This window comes from Phyllobates terribilis, unplaced genomic scaffold, assembly GCF_046119375.1.
Source record: "Phyllobates terribilis strain yellow unplaced genomic scaffold, ASM4611937v1 Scaffold_3__8_contigs__length_932513732, whole genome shotgun sequence".
NCBI lineage: Eukaryota > Metazoa > Chordata > Amphibia > Anura > Dendrobatidae > Phyllobates > Phyllobates terribilis.
Genome location: NW_027362763.1, coordinates 906763004 through 906786447, shown reverse-complemented (window position 1 = coordinate 906786447; position 23444 = coordinate 906763004). Strand labels below are relative to the sequence as shown.

General features: G+C 42.5%; 1 protein-coding gene across 1 annotated transcript in view; it reads right to left on the bottom strand.

Annotated features, from left to right (window-relative positions):
• Positions 1-492: 492 nt before the first annotated feature.
• The window catches only part of ACOXL (acyl-CoA oxidase like), a 612189-nt gene continuing 589237 nt past the window's right edge, over positions 493-23444 (bottom strand). The window contains exon 19 of the mRNA XM_073672762.1: positions 493-879. Coding sequence (XP_073528863.1) covers positions 694-879 — 186 coding nt within the window. The 3' untranslated portion in view covers positions 493-693. The remainder of the gene's footprint in view (positions 880-23444) is intronic.

The following is a 23444-nucleotide window of genomic DNA, read 5'->3' as shown; positions in this document are numbered from 1 at the left end:
CTATGAGTGGTGCAATGAGCTCGGTGACAGTAGCCACTCCTGGCACACCCCCATGACTGAAAACTGGCGGCTCACGGGTGGAAATAAGTTCATTTTCTCCTGGTAACTGCACTTTTGGTAAAGTGGCCGAGCAGTAATGTAATACTATTTTCTTACAGATGAACCCTATACCTTCAGGTAAATAGCATTTTACCAGGTTCTCTTTAAATGCCCTGGTTGCCTCTGGAGGCATGGCATGCATGTTTATAGTGCTAAGAGCTAAATTCAGGCCCATTGCACGATGTTCTGTGCCATGTACAGTACCAAGTCTCTGGTGATCAGTCTTATTACAAGGCAGTAATACACAGCATCACAGGAAAAATATGTCCAGGATTTTATGTTTGGACAATTTATGTATTTTTGAAGTTACATTTATGATAAATGAGACACACACATCAAATTTTTTTCATTATTGTTTATTATTAAAAGAATCTACTTTTAAATTACAAAAGTTCAGCAATTATAGTGGTCCAGCTTTTAAATGCTTTTTCCTCAATATTAACAATTAAAAGAGGATTGTGTCTTTATTATAAAGGTAATTGGATCATTTCCTGTGTTTGAGAACAAGAAAGCATCACATTTTCTGTAAGTCACTTCACTTAATTTGTTTCTCCTTCATTTGGCTGCTCTGTGTCAACATCCGGCAGGATCAGATTATAGCTTGGCACTGATTTTCCTTGGCACATTTTGGTCATCTTCTTTTGGCTGGGGGTAATAAGCCCACTGTGCTTTTGGGTTGGGAATGCCAGCAATAGGGGCTTGGATTGTGTCACGTGGTATGTTAAAAGCAGAAACAACCTTCAGGGCATCGTCTTTCACCAACCTGCACAGCTCCAGTAACTGTAAAACAAAATACAATTACATGTGAGACGTGATAAACTGGTATGGAGTCACAATGACTCACACAGCTAGTGAAGCTGCTTGTATTCTGAGTAAACACTACTGGAGACAAAGCCCTAGCAGAAGACTGCGCTGTACATTCAATCCTCTCCAGCTTCCATTATTTACTCTCCAGTAAATACATTAGGCAGTGAAATTCCAATGCAGATCAACCACAAAACTTTAATATATCAGCTGAGCAAAAATCTAAAACTGTGTTATGAGTAGTGATGAGCGAACGTGCTCAGATAAGATGTTATCCAAGCATACTCGTGTGCTAACCAAGTGTATTCGGTGTGCTCGAAAAATAGATTCGCGCCGCTCAGCTGCATGTCTCGCGGCTCTTCGACAGCCGCAACACATGCATGGATTGACCAACAAACAGGCAATCCCTGCATGTGTTGCGACTGTCGTACAGCCGTGAGACATGCAGCTGTGGCGATTCAAACCTATTTTTCGAGCAAGTCGAAGGTACTCTGTTAGCAGCCGAGTATGCTTGGATAACATCTTATCCAAGCACGTTTGCTCATCACTAGTTATGACAAAATATTTGCAGAGTAAACCTGGCCATACACCTTAGCTGTCAGCTGGTAGGTTGGCCAACAGCTAGTCATCCTGATTCCCCCTCCCACCACCCATACATGGTCAGATCAGTGGTCTCAATGTAGAGAAGAAGAGAAGCTGCTGCTGGGCTCTTCTGGTTTCAACTTATCACCCCTGGGAACAGAGAAATTGTCATACTAAAACCTAACATTTCTAACCCTTATTATCCTTGACATTTCCCAAAACCACATTTAAATGATGTTCATTAAATGTGTACAGTCACCTAAGACTGTACAATAACGATTGGATGATGTAGGGTACAATACTAATCATAGTAGGATACAATGCTAATCATGGAGAGCTAGGATTAATGTCAGCAAGTCAGCCTCTCATCAGTGGTTTTAGAAATACATTAAATTTTGGCTTTCACTTTCAGGGAAAAGTTAACTTTCCTTATAGCACAGCTGAGTAAACTGCAGCCTGCGGACTGCATCCGGCCCTCTGGCTGTCCCAGTCGGACCAAGACAGCTGAGGGCTATGTGAGGCTGTATATAGGGGTTATGTAGGTGCTCACACGGTATACAGGGCGCTATGTGGGGGCTCATACTGTATATAGAGGGGCTTTGTGGGGGCTCATACTGTATGTAGGGGGCTGTGTGTGGACTCATATGGCATATATGGGAGCTGTATGTGTGCTCATACAGCATATAGGTGGGTTGTGTGTGGGCTCATATGGTATATATGGGGGGCTGTGTGTGGACTCATGGCATATATGGGGGCTGTGTGTGTGCTCATACAGCACATAGGGAGTTGTGTGTCGGCTCATATGGCATGTAGGGGGATGTCAGCATACTTAATTCTGCTCAATATTAAGTGATACAATTAATATTAATATAAAAATTATTAGAATTAATATTAATATTGAGCAGAATTAATTTCACACTATAGGTTCAGCCTCCAGAACAGTCACAGTCTCTCATGTGGCCCCTCGGGAAAATAAATTGCCCACCCTTGCCTTATAGTAATATCATCTACTGTATTGTTCTTTAGTTAGGACACGTTCGCATTGCCACACTTTTTACTCAACTACCCCATGGACTCCATTCCCATGCCATCATGCCATCATTTTGAGATTAAAAATAGCACTGCATGTTGCACTGTCCTTGCCCCCAAAAGTTATAGAAATTTCTAAAAAAACAAACAAACAGATAGGAGGGCATAATGGCAGTGTGAACATAGCTCTATGTTTAAGGTGAACTAAAGTAAGCTATATTATAAGAAAAGAGATGTCATTTAACAGATATTTGATATCATTAGGCTACATTCACACATCCATACACTGTCCTTTTTTTCTTCTCGAACACACTGATCCATAGTTTCAATGATCCATAGACACATCCACTCTGGGCATGTCCTACTCTCCTCCGTGCTACACAGATGAAACTAGGAAGATGAACTTTGTACTTCAGTCTTCCATCCGAGTTACAGTCGCTTTTAACATTAGGATGCGACTACAGAGCAACTAGGATGACTTCTGAGGAAAAAAAGACTGTCTGTTTCTCTGGGATGGAAACACATGGATGTGAGAATCTAGCCTTAAGGCCACATTCACACGTTCAGTATTTGGTCAGTATTTGTAAGCCAAAACCTGGAGTGGGTGATAGATACAGAAGTGGTGACGTGTTTCTATTATACTTTTCCTCTTATTGTTCCAGTCCTAATTTTGGTTTACAGATACTGACACAATACTGACTATGTGAACGTGGTCTTACCAAGCCTGCAGACAAGTGTATGAAAAATCTTTGAGTTTCATCCAGAAAACTCAGACGATTTCTTTCTAATTTTCATCCAATTGCCATCCGTGTGTCCATTCTTTACATCCATGTGCGATCTGTGTGCCATTTGTTTTTACACAACTACATTAAAAAATACATACATGAACAAATAGTTTATAAAATAAATCAATCTGTAAAAATTGGATGCCACTCTGATGGTCCCTGTGGTATCCAATTTTTTTCCACACACCCATAGATTTGAATGTGTGAGTCTCATCCAAGACTTGGGTGAAAGTGCATGCTGTCATGTTTTTCTCACACAGTTGGACTGAGAAATAAATCATTCATCTGAACAGCCCTATTGAATAAGATGGGTCAGTGCTGTTGGATAGATACGCTTGTCTGTATGAGCCCTTAGCCCAGCTTATACCAGTGCCTGAAGCTCAGGGACCACCCCCTAGGAGTGCTTCTCCAAGGGGCCTTTACACATTCAGCTAGCTGACAATTTCCATCCAGTTGTGCCATTTGATCTGATTAAAATCTTTATCATTTGCCAGAGAATTCATCTAATGCGCTTAAACATCTGCCAATGACAGTGGTTGATGCGTGTCCACAGCACCTGGAAAATATCTGTGACAACTTCATTATAGGAAATAGAAAGGTTTTATTTTTAGCACAAATTCACCCGATAAGTAAGACCAGATTAGTCTGAATGGTCAGAATTCTGCGTGTAACCCCAGCTTTAGTTTTAGTGAAGGTGAATAAAGTCGCTGTGGAGGGTCCGCTAGACCGTTTCATGAAAATCTGTACTGAGAAATGTGGTTTAAAAAACCTTGCATAGCAGAAATGGATCACTGTAAAAACTTGACCTGGGACCAGATCTCTCATCTGTAGTCTTCATAGGGTAGAAAACATTTAATTCCTTCTTTGGTCTGCAACCTATGTATGAAGTGGCAGAAAATATTAACACTTTCTGAAATTAATGTTTCTTTAGTTTAGAGATGAATGTATTCTGTCACCACAGATCTAAGCACAAATACGAGTAATTCACAAATGACTAACTGCGAGCTCATAAAAGCCACTGCGAGGGATAGACAAACCTACTGCTCTACATATTGCAGAATTTCCTATCGCTCATTATATATGATAAGATAATTAAATCCCTTAGAAAACAAAGGCCCGGGAACACATCCAGGGGGCACGGTACTGGTGGCATAGTAAGACCTTTACAGCTGTGATCAGAGCTAAATAACAACTAATGTAAAGAGTTTAAAGGATTTGTCCAGTACTTCTAAAAAATGCCAGTGTGTTTTAATGATAAATAGAAGCTTCTTTCTAATTACCTTGCGCTGCTGATACTGCCTGTGAGCGGCGCTATCGGTGGCTGCTCACAGGCAGCACGTGTTCCCCCGCTGACGTCACAACAAGTGAGGTGTGACTCAGCGCTGGGGTCCCCGCAGAGGCTGCTGGGTTATGGGCGGGGTTATTCCCCTGCGTCGCACCCAACGTCCACCGCTCGCTTTCCCAGTGAATGAGAACAGGGAGAGTGCGCGGTGGTTGCTGGGTGTGACGTGCGGGGTAACCCTGCCAACAACCCAGCAGCCACCGGTGGAACGCGGAAGAGGGACCCTCGGCTGCAGCCTGGACTTGTCCTGACGTCAGCGGATGTCAGAGCCGACTGCATCCGGGGGTCACGTGCTGCCTGTGAGCGGCCACAGATGGCGCCTCTCACAGGCAGTATCAGCAGCGCAAGGTAATTAGAAAGAATGTTGTATTCATCATTAAAACACACTTGCATTTTTTAAAAGTACTGGACAACCCCTTTAAGATAATATTGAAGAGCAGAGGAAAAAGGAATAATTGATGTTCAAGTGAATAATGTCAGGAATCAGTAAGTCATTATTTCACTGTCCGTGCTCTTGGAGTGGGACATTTTTAAATTTTAGAGCCAGATTACTATTAAAATCATTTTTTTTCCATAAAAAGTGATGGACATATTGATAAGATATGCTGTCAATTCCTGATCTGTTGAGGACCTATGAGATTACTAGCTATTTATTAACACTTAAGTTTTAGCTAATATTACTTGAGCACAAATTGTAATATTTCTCTATTGATCTTATGAGTTGTCTCCATAACATTTTAATAGCAAAATCATCTTTAAACTAATCAATTAGGACAAAATAGAAAAATGAACAATACCTCTGTTTAAGTATAAATATAATAAAAGGTGATTAATTTCCTCTTTTTTATATAAATAAAACAATTCTTTTTTTCTCTGGGAACAGTCAACTATCAGAAAGGAACAGATTTTTACAGTGTGACCTTTGTGGGTGTATTTCCTGTAAACATTGACTGCTTACCCATGTATAAATCATATAGAAACCCACCTCAGCAATTGTAAAGAGCGCAGGAGTAAAAGGACATTTAAAAAGCTGAAAAAATTGTGCACGGCTGCTAGATAATACCAGATAAATGATACAGTACACAGAGGTGTAACTGGAGTCCTATGGGCCCTGATGCAAAATTTGGTCCTAGACCCCAGCCAGTTTGTCCACATGTACAGGCCACTGTAGCATTCTAGATCCTATAGAGACACAAGTGTTTGCTCCCCATTAAAAAAAAGTACAGATAAAAAATGAAAATCTCATAGAAAACACAGCAATAAGATAATTTTCTAAGTGATACTTCTAAATCGAAGTCATTCAGTTACCAAATAATAGGTTACCATACTGTTAGTATACAAGTCTGCTATACCAAAACTAATACACCAATAATAAACCACATAAAAGAGAAATACGACCACACAATGTCTCCCATCCTGGCTCCTTTCTTTAATAATGTCCCCAATCCTTGCATCTTTCTGTAATAATGTCGCCATGCCATCCATCCTGGCCTCTTTCTTTAACCCCTTCATGACATGCACCGTATATGTACGACGCAAGTCGTGTCTCCTCCTTTGATGTGGGCTCCGGCGCTGAACCCACATCTTTCGCGACACATAACAGCTGATCTGTACATGTGCCGGGAAATCAGCTGATCTGTACATGTGCCACATCTTTCTCGGGACATACAGCTGACATGTGCCCCTAACAGCCGTGGGTGGAATCGTGATTGACACCATTGATTTTACCATATACTGTACTGGAAAACGGGAAAAAAATTCCAAGTGTAGTGAAATTGCCAAAAATGTGCAATTTCACAATTGTTTTTTTTATTTATCATGTTCATTATACTATATATTATGATTAACCAGGTCAGTACGAATACATAGATACCAAACATGTATAGTTTATTTTTATTTAAGTGGTGAAAAAAATTCCTAAATTTGTAAGAAAAAAAGTTTTTGCGTTTGTCGCCATTTGCTAAGACCCGTAACGTTTTAATTTTTTTGGGGTAGATATGATGTTTTGATCGCCTCTTATTGCATTTTATTGCAATATTGCGGTGGCCAAAAAAACGTAATTCTGGTGTTTTGATTTTTGTTCCTATTACGCTGTTTACCGATTGAATTAATATACTTGTAAGGATCTGAATCATGCATCTGTTCTGTCCGGTTTTTGCCCTTATCCAAAATGGAGCTGCATGTACCTGTGCTGCCTTTATCCAAGATGGAGCTGCATGTACCTGTTCTGTTTGGTTCTGCCCTTATCCAAAATGGAGTTGACAGCCTCGGGGGCCATCTTGTTTCCTGTCTGATATCTCCTGTTTCCTGTTTGCTATATATATATAAAGAGACTCTGGCCAACTATACTTTGCTTGTATATCTTGTATCTTACCTGCTGCCAAGCTTGAAGGACTTGCATCGTGCCTGTTGCTTCTCTACATTGGGATTCCCCACTTGTTACCTGCCTGCCGTTTATCTGGACTTTCATCTGTGTGCAAGGACCCACTCTGCATCCACCTGCAGTTCAGCCTGCTCTCTGCAAGGAGCCTGGTCCGGGCTCAGGATCTCATGGACTGTGCGTTTCTGGACCTGGGACATCTATCGGTTGGTACTGACATCACTACCATTTCCAGAGACTGTTTACTGATCGCTTATTGCCTATACCTGCCTGCTATAATATATGCTTGCCTGCTGCAATATATCCTGTTAATCCGATATATCGTGTTTGTCTTCACTTCGACCCACGCTTTCGATCTCCATAAGTATAAAGTATATAGTTGACAGAATACACAAGCCTCAAAAGAATGGAGTTCGCTGGGTCAGATACTGTGGAGGTGCGTCTAAAGAAAATATGCACGTATATCACAGGACTTCATGGGGACCTGCAGGCCATTAAAACAAAACTAATGGCATTAGAGACTCAAATTAATCATAATGCTAATGTGGCCGACTCGTCCATTCACGCATTAGCAAATCACCTGTCAACTCAAGAGACTACAGCCACAGCTCCGGTTCCAGTATCAATGCCAACTCCGGCTCTGGCTTTTCCTAAACTCCCGCCATTCAGGTTTGGTGGAGAAAGAGAAAAATTCTGTGGGTTTTTGAATCAGTGTCAACTTTTTTTATTCTACACAGGCAGCTCACTTCCCAACTGAAAGAGCGAAAGTATTAACCATGATAATGCTGTTAACTAACAAAGCTCTTGCCTGGGCAAATCCTTTGATTGAAACCAATGATACGTGTTTAAATTCACTGAAAGACTTTATTTCTGCAATGGGTCAAATGTTTGGTGACCCCAATCGGAGTGCCACTGTTATGATCTGCTACAGGGACTAAGGAAAGACAGGAGAACTGTCCCTACAATAGAACTAAACTAGATCCCTACGATGTAACGGGGAACCTGATCCTGCGATCAGACCCGCTAAAGTCCTCGGCTAGTCTGAACGAAGACCTATAGATGTGAGGGAGGGATCCCTACAAGAACTAGGGACTGGGACAAGTTGGACACCTCCTAGCAGAAATAGTAGCAGTCAAAGACAAACACACAACAAAAAGCATAGAGGTCAGAAGACCTAGCAAAACTAACAGAGAACGGCAACAGAGCACCAAGCTAGCTCAAGAGCAGTAAATACAATGAAGTCCAGCAAGACTAAGAGGGCGGAGCCGGATTAAATAGGCAAAAATGGTCATGTGACCAGCAAACTAAAAAAAACCTAACAGGAGAGTTCTAACAGTACCCCCTCTTCTAAGAGGATCCTCCGGATCCCCTAGGCCCAGGCTTACCAGGAAACCTCCTGTGAAACGCTCTGACAAGTCTGGAAGCAGAAACATCATCCGCCCTCACCCATGAGTTATCCTCAGGTCCGAAACCCTTCCAAGCGACAAGATACTGCAAACTCCCTCTATACCGTCTAGAATTTAGGATGCGGGAAATTTCATATTCCCCGTCCTCCACCACCGGAGGAACAGTGGCAGAGGCGTCACCATCAGACACATCAGCTTTTTTCAACAGAGAAACATGAAACACCGGGTTAATCTTCCAGGACGTAGGAACCTCCAACCTAACAGCAGATTGGTTAACTATCTGAAGCACCTTAAAGGGCCCTACGAACTTGGGACCCAATTTTTTAGAAGGAATCCTCAATCGCAGATTCTTAGAGGACAACCAAACCATGTCACCAACAGCAAACAAAACCTCTTGCCGTTTCCTGACAAAGTACCTCTTAGATTTTTTGTTAGCCTCCTGAAGATTACCACGCACATCCGTCCAAACTCTCTCCAAATCACCGGAAAAACTCTCCTCCTCAGGCACAGCCGAAACCAATTTGGAGAATGACCCAAAAGACGGATGTCTCCCAGAACAACAAAAAAAAGGCGAACACCCAGCAGAAGAGGATGTATGGTTGTTAAGAGCAAATTCAGCAAGTGGCAGAAACTCAGACCACCCCTCTTGATTGTCTGCCACAAAACAACGCAAGAACTGCTCAACATCCTGGTTCTTCCTTTCTGTCTGGCCATTAGACTCAGGATGATATCCAGATGAAAACGACAAATGAACTCCCAACCTGTCACAAAAGGCACGCCAAAAACGAGCCACGAACTGAGGTCCCCTATCAGAAACAATGTCAGTAGGAACACCATGTAGTCTGACAATTTCCTTGACAAAGGCCTTAGCGAGTGTCTTAGCGCAAGGCAGTTTGATGAAGGGAACCAAGTGACACATCTTGCTAAAACGGTCCACGACCACCCAGATGACCGTGAAACCTTCAGAGGGGGGAAGGTCAGTAATAAAGTCCATAGCCAGATGTGTCCAAGGTGCACTAGGAACCTCCAGAGGGCAAAGCAACCCCGCAGCAGGAGCATGCGAAGACTTGGATCTAGCACACACAGTACATTGGCGCACCCACTTAATGACTTCCTTCTGCCATCCAGGCCACCAAAAACTGCGACCCACAAGTCTCTTGGTCTCAGAAATTCCTGGATGACCTGCCAACCGAGACTCATGACACTCAACAAACAAATCTCTCCTAAAGGTCCTAGGCACAAACAACCTCCCATGGGGAGTGTTAGATGGGGCATTCTCCTGTGCTTTAAGAATCTCATCTTCCAAAACGGAGTCCAAAGCAGCTATCACAACACCTTCTTGTAAAATGCTCTCCTCTTCCTCCTCAACACCGACCATGGGAGAAAAGCTGCGAGACAAAGCATCCGCTTTAACATTCTTGGTATCCGGGATGTAAGTAACGGAAAAATTAAACCGCGAGAAAAAAAGTGCCCACCTAGCCTGACGGGCATTCAAGCGCTTGGCAGCATCAAGATAGATCAGATTTTTATGATCAGTGAAAACCTGAATGGGAAATTCAGCACCTTCCAAGAGGTGACGCCAGTGTTCAAATGCGAGTTTAATCGCCAGCAATTCCCGATTACCAATATCGTAATTAAGTTCAGTCTCGGAAAAATTTTTTGAAAAAAAGGCACAGGGATGTACTCCATCCTTGTTTTCCTGAGACAACACCGCACCGACCCCCACCGAAGAAGCATCAACCTCAACCAAAAACGGCTTAGTCACATCAGGCTGCATAAGGATGGGAGCAGAGGTGAACCTCTCCTTTAGAAACACAAAAGCTTCAATGGCCTCAGAAGTCCACTGAACAGCATTAGCACCTTTCCTGGTGAGATCGGTCAGCGGTTTGACAATAATAGAAAAATTTTTTATGAATTTTCTGTAATAATTGGCGAAACCCAAAAACCTCTGTATCGATTTCAAACCAATAGGCCTAGGCCATTCCTGCACAGCTTGAACTTTAACCGGGTCCATCTCAAAACCTTCACTGGAGATAATGTAGCCCAAAAAACTAATTCTCTGTACAGCGAACTCACATTTCTCCAGCTTAGCAAAAAGCGAATTGTCCATTAATAACTGTAATACCTCACGTACGCTCCGCCAATGAGACTCCAGATCAGGCGAATAAATCAGAATGTCATCCAAATACACAACCACATTTTTGCCGATTAAAGGTCTAAGCATGTCATTAATAAGATTCTGAAAAAATGCTGGAGCATTGGTAAGACCAAAAGGCATAACCAGATTCTCAAAATGACCCACAGGAGTGTTAAAAGCAGTCTTCCATTCATCACCCTCCTTCATGCGCAACAAATTTTATGCCCCCCGGAGATCAATTTTAGAGAACCACTTGGCCCCCACTAACTGGTTAAATAAATCAGGAATCAATGGCAGTGGGTAAGGATTGCGTACAGTAATTTTATTAATCTCACGAAAGTCCAGACAACGACGTAAACCGCCAGCTTTTTTTTTTACAAAAAAAAATCCAACAGCCACAGGAGACTTGGAAGGCCTAATGTGACCGGCGGCCAAGCTTGTCTGTATGTATTCCTCCAAAGCCTTTCTCTCAGGAATAGTAAGATTAAATAAACGACTTTTAGGAAGAGTCGCTCCAGGGACTCCTCCTCAGAAAAAACTCTCCAAAAATCCTGAATAGGTACAGGCAATTCCCCTTTATCCACAGCAGCAATACGTCCGTTACAACACTTGTCATAACACTTAGGGCTCCAGGACTTAATTTCATTGGTAGACCAATCCAGTACAGGATTGTGCAATTTTAACCAGGGTAACCCGAATATTACTGGAGAAGGCAAATTATCCAATACCACCAAATCCAAATTTTCTTGGTGAATACCATTAATAGTGAGGGGAAATTCACAGACCTTATGAGTAACACTCTTCAAGGGAGAGCCATCAACAGAAACCACAGCAATAGGGGATGACAAAGTTTTAGGTTCTAATCTAAGTTTTTCCAAGAATCCCCCATCAATCACATTCAGAGTAGAACCACAATCCACAAATACCCGAAATTCAATTAATTCATCCTGAGCAGCAGTAGTGGCAGATAGGAACACTCCCTTAGAATTTAAACAGGCAATACGGGCATAACTGACCATTTTTTTTTCTTTCTTCAAACGAAGCACACAGTTCTTAATAAAATGACCAGAATTTCCGCAATAGAAGCACAAGCCTTCAGAAAGCCTGCGATCTTTTTCCTGAGAGCGGGGTGCCATCGCCCCAATCTCCATCGGCTCTCCATTGTCAGCACAGACCCTCTCAAGACTCGGAGCTGACATAGCAGAGGATTTGCTCTCATTAACCCTTGCACGCAGTCTCCTGTCCACCCGTATAGCTAATTGCATTGCCTCCTGCAAGTTTCCAGGTGTGGGATAAGCAATCAGTAAATCCTTAACCCTTTCACCTAGCCCTGCAAGAAACAAGCTTTTCAAAGCTGAATCGTTCCACCCCACCTGGGCAGACCACCGACGGAAGTGAGAACAATATTTTTCCACATTACCTGATCCCTGCCTCAAACGTCTCAATTCAGACTCAGCAGATGAGACACGATCAGGATCATCATACAACAAACCCAAAGCAGAAAAAAAACTATCCACTGATCTAAAGCATGGATCACTAGGTTGGAGAGAGAAGGCCCATCCCTGAGGATCTTTGCGCAAAAGTGACATTATGAACCCTATGCACTGTGATTCATCACCAAAGGATCCGGGTCTCAAACGAAAATACAATAAACAAGCATTTTTAAAAGAAAAAAAATCTTGTTGTTCGCCAAAAAATAAATCAGGCAGACGTACCTTTGGTTCCACAAAATGTGCTCCAGAACAGCTACTCACGTGTTGCTGGAGCTTGGCCACCTCCAGAGAGAGTCCCTGCAAGCATTGAGCCAAATCTTGAACCGAGACCATGATGGAAAACAAGAGGTCTTTCCTTAGAGAAAATTTTTTTTTTTTCTTTTAGGGCTGGACTTACTGTTATGATCTGCTACAGGGACTAAGGAAAGACAGGAGAACTGTCCCTACAATAGAACTAAACTAGATCCCTACGATGTAACGGGGAACCTGATCCTGCGATCAGACCCGCTAAAGTCCTCGGCTAGTCTGAACGAAGACCTATAGATGTGAGGGAGGGATCCCTACAAGAACTAGGGACTGGGACAAGTTGGACGCCTCCTAGCAGAAATAGTAGCAGTCAAAGACAAACACGCAACAAAAAGCATAGAGGTCAGAAGACCTAGCAAAACTAACAGAGAACGGCAACAGAGCACCAAGCTAGCTCAAGAGTAGTAAATACAATGAAGTCCAGCAAGACTAGGAGGGCGGAGCCGGATTAAATAGGCAAAAATGGTCATGTGACCAGCAAACTAAGAAAAACCTAACAGTAGAGTTCTAACAGCCACAGCAGAAGCCGCACTATTGACACCAACAGGGAAAGCGCTCTGTCGTAGAATATGCAATGGAATTTCGGAGGTGGGTGCTGGACACTACGTGGTGCGATTTGGCAAGACATGCAGTGTTTAGGAGGGGTTTATCCGCTGCAATTAAGGATGAGCTGGCACGAGGGGAGTCACCTGTTGCCCTGGGAGACTTTATCAACCATTGTGTTTGGATAGATGTTCGCCTCACAGAACGTCGGCAAGAGAGATGGGCAGATGCTAATCGTAACAACTTGCTATCTTTTTCTCCTCCCTCCAGAGAAACTCAGGATAAGTCCTCTCTTCAGGTGGAGTCGGAACCTATGCAGGTGGATGCAAGTCAAAAAACTCGCCCTGACGCACGCAAGGAACATCGTTTCAGAGAAAATTTATGGTTCTATTGCAGAAAATCTGGTCACTATATTTCAAATTGTCCCAGTAAAATTCGCAGGACTACGGCTGCAGTGATCGAATACGACGTCTGGGACGAAGCCTCAGTAATTTCTCATCAAATTCCTCCTCGGGATAAAGAAACCGACCAGGATTACGATTTCTCCGACTGTGCTTCAGAAACATCTTCACCCGTGAATGCAGCCGTTCTTTCAGTAGGCTCCACTACTTCGGCCTCGGAGAGCTCAAAGAAAAATTCACACTGCTACATTCCTCTCAAGATAAAGATTCAGTTCGGCTGGGTTACTAGTTCTGCTATGGTTGACTCTGGAGCCAGTGGTAATTTCATGGACATCGCATTCGCTAAAAAAACACGGTATACGTCCACAGAGGAGAATCACACCGATATTAATGGAGACCGTGGATGGGTCCCCGTTAGCATCCGGGCCTGTTGACCTTGAAACAGCAACATTGAAGGTTCGTATGGGGGCGGACCATGCAGAAAGACTGTCGTTTTTGCTGATCTCTTCTCCCCACTTTCCTGTAATCTTAGGCTTACCGTGGCTACAATTACAAAACCCTACTATCAACTGGGCAACAAAGGAATTGCAGTTTCCAGAACGGCAGATGTCTTCCAGGAAATCAGCTTTAATCAGGTCAGCATGTGTAAGTGATCTAAAACTACCAATGGAATATCAAGATTTTGCAGATGTATGTGATAAAAAGAACGCGGACAAGTTGCCACCACACCGGCAGTATGATTGCCCCATAGAACTCTTATCTGGCGCCGCGATTCCGTTCGGTAGCATTTATCCTCTGGCCAGACCTGAACTAAAAGCTCTCAAAGAGTATATATCGATGAGAATTTAGCTAAGGGGTTTATACGACCATCTTCCTCTCCAGCCGGTGCCCCAATCTTCTTCGTGAAAAAGAAGGACGGCTCACTTCGACCATGTATTGATTATCGTGAGCTCAACAAAATTACGGTCAGAAATTCTTATCCACTTCCACTAATTCCTGAATTACTTGAGAGGATACGACATGCCAAAATCTTCACAAAATTAGACCTTCGTGGAGCATACAATTTAGTACGGATTCGCCCTGGTGACGAATGGAAAACAGCTTTCCGGTCACGTTACGGACATTTTGAGTACCTTGTTATGCCTTTCGGACTTCGTAACGCACCGGCTACCTTTCAACACTTGGCAAATTATATATTTAGAGACATACTCGATATTTTTGTTGTGGTTTATTTGGATGACATTTTAATTTTTTCCAGCAACTTCGAGGATCATCAGCGGCATGTGAGAATGGTGTTGGATCGTCTACGGAAAAATCAGTTGTACATCAAGTTGGAGAAATGCGAGTTTCACAAGTCGGAAATTCAATTTTTGGGGTATGTTATTTCTCCCCAGGGTCTCAGCATGGATACAAGCAAGACTCAAGCCATTCAGGAGTGGCCAATTCCCAACACACTAAAGGAGATGCAACGATTTATTGGATTCACCAATTTCTACAGATGGTTCAGTAAAAATTTCTCGGAAATTGTCTCACCCATTACCCAACTGACATGGAAAAAGACGCCGTTGGTCTGGTCGCCACAAGCGCAGACAGCATTTGACAGGTTGAAGTCTAAATTCACGTCAGCTCCCATTCTCATACATCCGGACCCGGATCGGGCCTTCATAGTGGAAGTGGATGCCTCGGACTGTGCTATAGGGGCTATACTTTCGCAGAGAACAGGTGAGAAAGATCTTTTGCATCCCTGTGCTTTTCTTTCACAGAAGTTATCACCTGCAGAAAGGAACTACGACGTTGGAAACAAAGAATTGTTGGCCATTATAACGGCATTCAAAGAATGGAGACACTTACTACAGGGGGCATCCCAACAAATTGTCGAACTTACGGACCATCGTAACCTTGAATTAATGAGGTCGGCTAGGTGTCTAAAACCCAGACAGGCTCGGTGGAATCTTTTTCTTAATCAGTTTGATTTTGTTATCTCCTATAGGCCGGGTTCTCGTAATGGGAAAGCAGATGCATCATCCAGAATTCATTCGGTTGATATAAACCTGGCTGCACCTCCAAGAACCATACTGTCGGAAAACAACTTTATAGGTCTGTTACACAATCAAGATCTATTAATGGCTATCAGGGAGGCATACGCTGCAGACCCGTTCCTGATTCAACCGTCCAGCCAGGTAAATCTAACCTTGAAAAATAGACTTTGGTTCCAGGGACAACGCCTGTATATTCCGGAAACTGTTACATTAAGGGTGCTAAAATTAATGCATGACTCTAAGATCGCTGGTCATAGAGGAGTTCAGAATACTCAGGAATTCTTATCTTGCTTCTTCTGGTGGCCAACTTATCGGAAAGACGTTCAGCATTACGTCTCATCTTGTGAGGTATGTGCAAGATCAAAGGTTCCTCGCTCCTCACCTACCGGACTGTTGCAACCCCTTTCTATTCCATCCCGTCCCTGGGGGTCTATTTCAATGGATTTTATTGTTGAGTTGCCTATGTCAAAAGGAAAGAACACTATCCTAGTAGTAGTTGACCGCTAAACCAAGGCTGCTCATTTCATTCCCTGTACCGGCTTACCAACAGCGAAACAGACAGCCAATCTTATTGTACAAGAGGTTTTTCGCCTACATGGAGTTCCTGATGAAGTGATATCAGATCGAGGGGTCCAAGATTTTGGCGAAGCTTTTGTGCTGCACAGGACATTAAGGTAAATCTGTCATGTGCTTTTCATCCGCAGTCTAACGGCCAAACGGAACAGACAAACCAGACTTTGGAGCAGTACCTGCGTTGTTACGTGTGTCATTTGCAGGATGATTGGGTAAACTTACTTCCGTTGGCCGAATTCACGTATAATAATTCACAGAGTGTGTCCACCAAACAGTCTCCGTTCTTTGCTAACAAGGGGTATCATCCCAGCATTCTTCCACGGTTTCCAATAGATACAGCCGTACCCGCAGTAGCCGATAAGATTACGCTTCTCCAACAGAATCTAGAGGTCTTAAAAGAAACGCTGGCCACAGCTCAAGAAAGATATAAGAAGGCGGCAGATAGGTTCCGCAAGCCAGCACCAACATACAAGGTAGGAGGCATGGTTTGGCTTTCAACAAAGAACTTAAAACTAAGAACTCCAACGTCTAAATTGGGGCAGAAGTATGTTGGGCCATACAAAATCAGCAAATTGGTAAGCCCTGTAGCCTGCCAACTCAAGTTGCCAAAATCCTTGAAACTACACCCTGTTTTTCATGTCTCTCTGCTCAAACCGGTAGTACCAAATCCTTTTCTCGGACGCTTACCTGTTCCACCCGATCCAGTTCTTATTGACGGGCAAGAGGAATTCATTGTGGAGGGGGATCATCGATTCTTGGATTCATAGAGGACGGCTCCACTACCTGGTGAAATGGCAAGGCTATCCATTGGAGGAGAATTCTTGGGAACCTCGGGAGAACATACACGCTACTCGTTTGATTGAACTGTTCCACAGCAGATACCCCAACAAACCAGCTCCAAGGTTGTCCGGAGGACACCCTTTAAGGGGGGGGGAGTAATGTAAGGATCTGAATTGTGTATCTGTTCTGTCCGGTTTTTGCCCTTATCCAAAATGGAGCCACATGTACCTGTGCTGCCCTTATCCAAGATGGAGCTGCATGTACCTGTTCTGTTTGGTTCTGCCCTTATCCAAAATGGAGTTGACTGCCTCGGGGGCCATCTTGTTTCCGGTCTGATATCTCCTGTTTCCTGTTTATATATATATATATATATAGCAAAGAGACTCTGGCCAACTATACTTTGCTTGTGTATCTTGTATCTTACTTGCTGCCAAGCTTGAAGGACTTGCATCGTGCCTGTTTCTTCTCTACATTGGGATTCCCCACTTGTTACCTGGCTGCCGTTTATCTGGACTTTCATCTGTGTGCAAGGACCCACTCTGCATCCACCTGCAGTTCAGCCTGCTCTCTGCAAGGAGCCTGGTCCGGGCTCAGGATCTCGTGGACTGTGCTTTTCTGGACCTGGGACATCTATCGGTTGGTACTGACATCACTACCATTTCCAGAGACTGTTTACTGATCGCTTATTGCCTATACCTGCCTGCTATAATATATGCTTGCCTGCTGCAATATATCCTGTTAATACGATATATCGTGTTTGTCTTCACTCCGACCCACGCTATCGATCTCCATAAGTATATAGTTGACAATACTTTATATTTTGATATATCGGACATTTCTTAAAGTGATACCAAATATGTGTTTTTTATTGTTTTATTTTCAATGGGACAAAAGAGGGGGGGATTTGAACTTTGTGTTTTTTTTTCATAGTTTGCTTGAAGCTGCGAGCGCCTGTGCTATACATAGTAGGGCATCAGCACTGCTATGTATAGCAGAAATTACCATCTCCTATGAACGCTGGCCAAGAGCCGGCATTCACAGGAGGATCGTAATGACAGGCAGCTGATTAAATCAGCTGTCATGTACGGGGAAAGATGTGTGCTCAGCGTCGGAGCCCGCAACAAAGTCAGGGACACAACATGTAGCAGAAATATACATCATATGTTGTGAAGGGGTTAAGTAAAAATGGGTTAGTACAAGTGAAAAAAAGTTAAAAATTCTCAAAGTTTATAGCAACAGGTACTTATTTTAAAAAATTGCATTCAGATGGCAAAAATACAAAGCAGTGACAGAAATAATTAGTTTTCATTAGTAAATAATGAGATATATTAAGTAACTATTCGATTCTGTGCTATTTTTGCGTTTAGTTGGCAAACACATATTAAAATGTATCCTTAGGCCCAGTTTATATATGACATGTTTCTGGGGTTTTTGTGCTTATTCTGGAAAGAATATGCAATATTTTTTGGTGACTGGCTGCATTTTTTTTCAAGTTATAACAGGCCTCGTCAATCACACATGTACAGTATATATCTCCCTCATTCTCATCTCTATCTATCAGCTATTTCATGCTTTCTCAACCACAATCTATTTTTTATTATAGCTATCAACATCCAGGACAGGGGTTTAGAAGTCTACTGCATATCACTTTCTTAATTTATATGGAATCTGTCACCAGGTTCCTGCCACCTAATCTGAGAGCAGTAAAATGTAGAGACAGAGACCTTGATTCCAGCGATGTGTCACCTACTGGGCTGCTTGCAGCAGATTTATCAGCAGGAGATTATCAATGGATTACTAATAAACCTGCTGCCATGTAGTCCCAAATATTCATGAGCTGTGTATAACCCTACTCCCAGTGCAGAAAGCTGTCAATCAGGCATGAGTGAGGTTATATAGAGCTCAGCATTCAGAGAACTGCTAGATCTAGAGTAAATGAAAAAGTGATTTCATTAAAACTGCAGCAAGCAGCCTAGTAATGATGCATCACTAGAATCAGTCTGTGTCCCTACATCATGGTCCTTCAGATGCTCTCAGATGAGGTAGCAAAAATGTGACGATAGGTTCCATTTAATACATGCGCTCACATATTGTGCTGATAGGTCAACTAGGTCTTTCTCCTCCATGGAGCTCATGTGAAGTATGAGATCAGGGAGTTTCTTGAAGTGAGTGTCCCTTACTGCAGAGTATTTGGTGCATAACAGCAGGGAGTCTCATACCTCAACACCCCTGTCACAGTATTGATGCAGAGAATTCTTCCTGGGCTTGTATGTCTATCTTTGCTGGCAAAATTTGATGGCACTGTGGGCACTTAGTCTGTACCGGCTCAGTATCTGGCAATCTCTAGGGTTTAGCATTCTTTCCAGATATGCAGTTTGCAGTCCCTGTGTAGACTCTGATACAGTGGGTACGGAAAGCATTCAGACCCCTTTACATTTTTCACTCTTGGTTTCATTGCAGCCATTTGGTAAATTTTAAAAAGTTCATTATTTTCTCATTAATGTACACTCTGCACCCCATCTTGACTGAAAAAAAAAACAGAAATGTAGAAATTTTTGCAAATTTATTAAAAAAGCAAAACTGAAATATCACATGGTCATAAGTATTCAGACCGTTTGCTCAGACACTCACATTTAAGTCACATGCGGTCCATTTCTTTATGATCCTCCTTGAGATGGTTCTACTCCTTCATTGGAGTCCAGCTGTGTCTAATTAAACTGATAGGACATGATTTGGAAAGGCACACACCTGTCTATATAAGACCTCACAGCTCACAGCGCATGTCAGACCCAATGAGAATCATGAGCTCAAAGGAACTGCCCAAGGAGCTCAGAGACAGAATTGTGGCAAGGCACAGATCTGGCCAAGGTTACAAAAGAATTTCTGCCTTACTCAAGCTTCCTAAGAGCACAGTGGCCTCCATAAATCTTAAATGGAAGAAGTTTGGGACCACCAGAAGTCTTCCTAGACCTGGCTGCCCAGCCAAACTGAGCAATCGTGGAAGAAGAGCCTTGGTGAGAGAGGTAAAGAAGAACCCCAAGATCACTGTGGCTGAGCTCCAGAGATGCAGTAGGGAGATGGGAGAAAGTTCCACAAAGTCAACTATCACTGCAGCCCTCCACCAGTCGGGCCTTTATGGCAGAGTGGCTTGATGGAAGCCTCTCCTCAGTGCAAGGCATATGAAAGTCCGCATAGAGTTTGCTCAAAAACACATGAAAGACTCCCAGACTATGAGAAATAAGATTCTCTGGTCTGATGAGACGAAGATAGAACTTTTTGGTGATTAATTCTAAGCGGTATGTGTGGAGAAAACCAGACACTGCTCATCACCTGCCCAATACAATCCCAACAGTGAAACATGGTGGCAGCAGCATCATGCTATGGGGGTGTTTTCCAGCTGCAGGAACAGGGCGACTGGTTGCAATTGAAGGAAACATGAATGCGGCCAAGTATAGAGAGATCATGGATGAAAACCTCTTCCAGAGTGCTCTGGACCTCAGACTTGGCCGAAGGTTCACCTTCCCACAAGACAATGACCCTAAGCACACAGCTAAAATAACAAAGGAGTGGCTCTGGAACAACTCTGTGACCATTCTTGACTGGCCCAGCCAGAGCCGTGATCTAAACCCAAATGAGCATCTCTGGAGAGAACTGAAAATAGCTATCCACCAACGTTCACCCTCCAACCTGACGGAACTGGAGAGGATCTGCAAGGAAGAATGGCAGAGGATCCTCAAATCCAGGTGTGAAAAACTTGTTGCATCATTCCCAAGAAGACTCATGGCTGTACTAGCTCAAAAGGGTGCTTCTACTCAATACTGAGCAAAGGGTCTGAATACTTATGACCATGTGATATTTCAGTTGTTCTTTTTTAATAAATTTGCAAAAATTTCTACATTTCTGTATTTCCCTCATATCTATCTCATATACAGCTCTGGCAAAAATTACATGTCTGACAGCCATTCCATTCCAGTGTCACTAGTATTCCAACCAAAGTACACCTCATTCTACTTAATGTGCTTCTGATTAGGTGATCACCTGAACCAAATCTTATGTAACGAGGGAAAGTATAAAAAACACTGCTGTGGTCTTCACAATCCTCTTGCAATAGGACAAGCTGGATGGCAAAACAAGTGCTAGTAATAGCCCAAAAGTAATTTGAATGAAAAAATATCTTTTAACCATGCCAAAGGAGTTGGAAAGAAAAGTCTTGAGTGAGGAAAAGAAGGGCTCAATTCTGGCTTTACTAGCAGAGGGATACAGTGAGCATCATGTTGCCTCCATCCTTAAAATTTCGAAGACGGCAGTCTACTACAACAAGGTCAAGCAGCAGACATTGGGGACAACAAAGCTACAGACCGGCAGAGGGCGAAAGCGACTCTCCACTGACCGGGATAACTGTCATCTTATTTGAATGTCACCCAGCAACTGCAGGATGACATCAAGTGACCTACAAAAGGAATGGCAAATGGCAGCTGGGGTGAAGTGCACGGCAAGAACAGGTCGTAACAGGCTCCTAGAGGCAGGCCTCAAGTCATGTAAAGGTAGAAAAAAGCCTTTCATCAATGAGAAGCAAAGGAGAGCCAGGCTGAAGTTTGCCAAAGACCATAAGGATTGGACCATAGAGGACTGGAGTAAGGTAGTAAGGTAATCTTCTGAGTCTAATTTTCAGCTTTGCCCAACACCTGGTCGTCTAATGGTTAGACATAGACCTGGAGAGGCATACAAGCCACAGTGTCTTGCACTCACTGTGAAATTTGGTGGAGGATCGGTGATGATGAGGATGCTTCTGCAAGGCTGGAATTGGGCAGGTTAATCTTTGCGAAGGACGTATGAATCAAGCCGCATACAAGGTTATCCTTGAAAAACCCTTGCTTCCTTCTGCTCAGGCAATGTTCCCCAACTCCGAGGACTGGTTTTTCCAGCAGGACAATGCCCCATGCCACACAGCTAGGTCAATCAATGTGTGGCTGAAGGAGCACCACATCAAGACCCGGTCATGGCCAGCCCAATCTCCAGACCTGAACCCCATTGAATACCTCTGGAATGTAATCAAGAGGAAGATGGATAGTCACAAGCCATCAAACAAAGAAGAACTGCTTACATTTTTGTGCCAGGAGTGGCATAACGTCACCCAAAAGCAGTGTGAAAGACTGGTGGAAAGCAGCCAAGACGCATGATAGCTGTGATTAAAAATCATGGTTATTCCACCAAATATTGATTTCTGAACTCTTCCTGAGTTAAAACATGAGTATTGTTGTTTCTAAATCAATAAGAACTTGTTTTCTTTGCATTATTTGAGATCTGAAAGCATTGTTTCTTTATTATTTTGATGATTTCTCATTTGCTGCAAATAAATACAAAATTTTTAGCTTTGAATTTCGGAGACATGTTGTCAGTAGTTTATAGAACAAAACAACAATGTACATTTTACTCAAAAATATACCCTATAAAGAGAAAATTCAGAGAAACTGAAAATTTTGCAGTGGTCTCTTAATTTTTGCCAGAGCTGCATATATATACTTATCATTTAATTTATCTACCTTTCTAATATCTGTATCAATCTCATATCTGCAACTACTAATTAATTTTATATCTGAATCTTTTTAGCTCATATCTGTATCTATATCTATCAATTTATTTTACATCTGTATCTTTTTATTGAAATTCTATCTAATATCTGTTCTTTCTGCTCATCTATCCCACACTGCTGTTTCACATCTCTTGTAGTTATTACAGATGGTGTAAAATCATGACTTAAATGAAAAAAATGAAAAAAAATTGAGAACATGCTTCTCTTTAAGATAAGAACATTAAAAATATGAAAAATAAATTAAAAGTTGTCATTGTTTGTGGTTTTATAACCTGTATACTAAGAAATTTACAATATAATAAAACTTCAGCAGACAATTCAGAGTGACGCCTGGGTGACCTGATTTTGTGCCTACATACGTGTCATCTAAGTCCATGTTTATTTGTTGTATTGAGCCTTAAGGCCTTCCTGTGTTCCTTGGGAGCTAATGATTAACTACAAGTGTCTTTAAAATAAAATATCACAATGTGTTAGCTATGTTCACACTTGTGTTCAGACTTTCCATCTGTCTGTTCTGTTCCATAACTGATGAATATGAAATCGGATGGACCCTATTATGGGGATGGATAGATAGATCTATAGATACAGTTAGGTCCATATATATTTGGACAGAGACAACATTTTTCTAATTTTGGTTCTAGACATTACTACAATGAATTTTAAACAAAACAATTCAGATGCAGCTGAAGATCAGACTTTCAGCTTTCATTTGAGGGTATCCACATTAAAATTGGATGAAGGGTTTAGGAGTTTCAGCTCCTTAACATGTGCCACCCTGTTTTTAAAGGGACCAAAAGTAATTGGACAATTGACTCCAAGGCTATTTCATGGACAGGGGTGGGCAATCCCTTCGTTATGTCATTCTCAATTAAGCAGATAAAACGCCTGGAGTTGATTTGAGGTGTGGTGCTTGCATTTGGAAGGTTTTGCTGTGAAGTAAACATGCGGTCAAAGGAGCTCTCCATGCAGGTGAAACAAGCCATCCTTAAGCTGCAAAAACAGAAAAAAAACATTCGAGAAATTGCTACAATATTAGGAGTGGCAAAATCTACAGTTTGGTACATCCTGAGAAAGAAAGAAAGCACTGGTGAACTCATCAATGCAAAAAGACCTGGGCGCCCACGGAAGACAGCAGTGGTGGATGATCGCAGA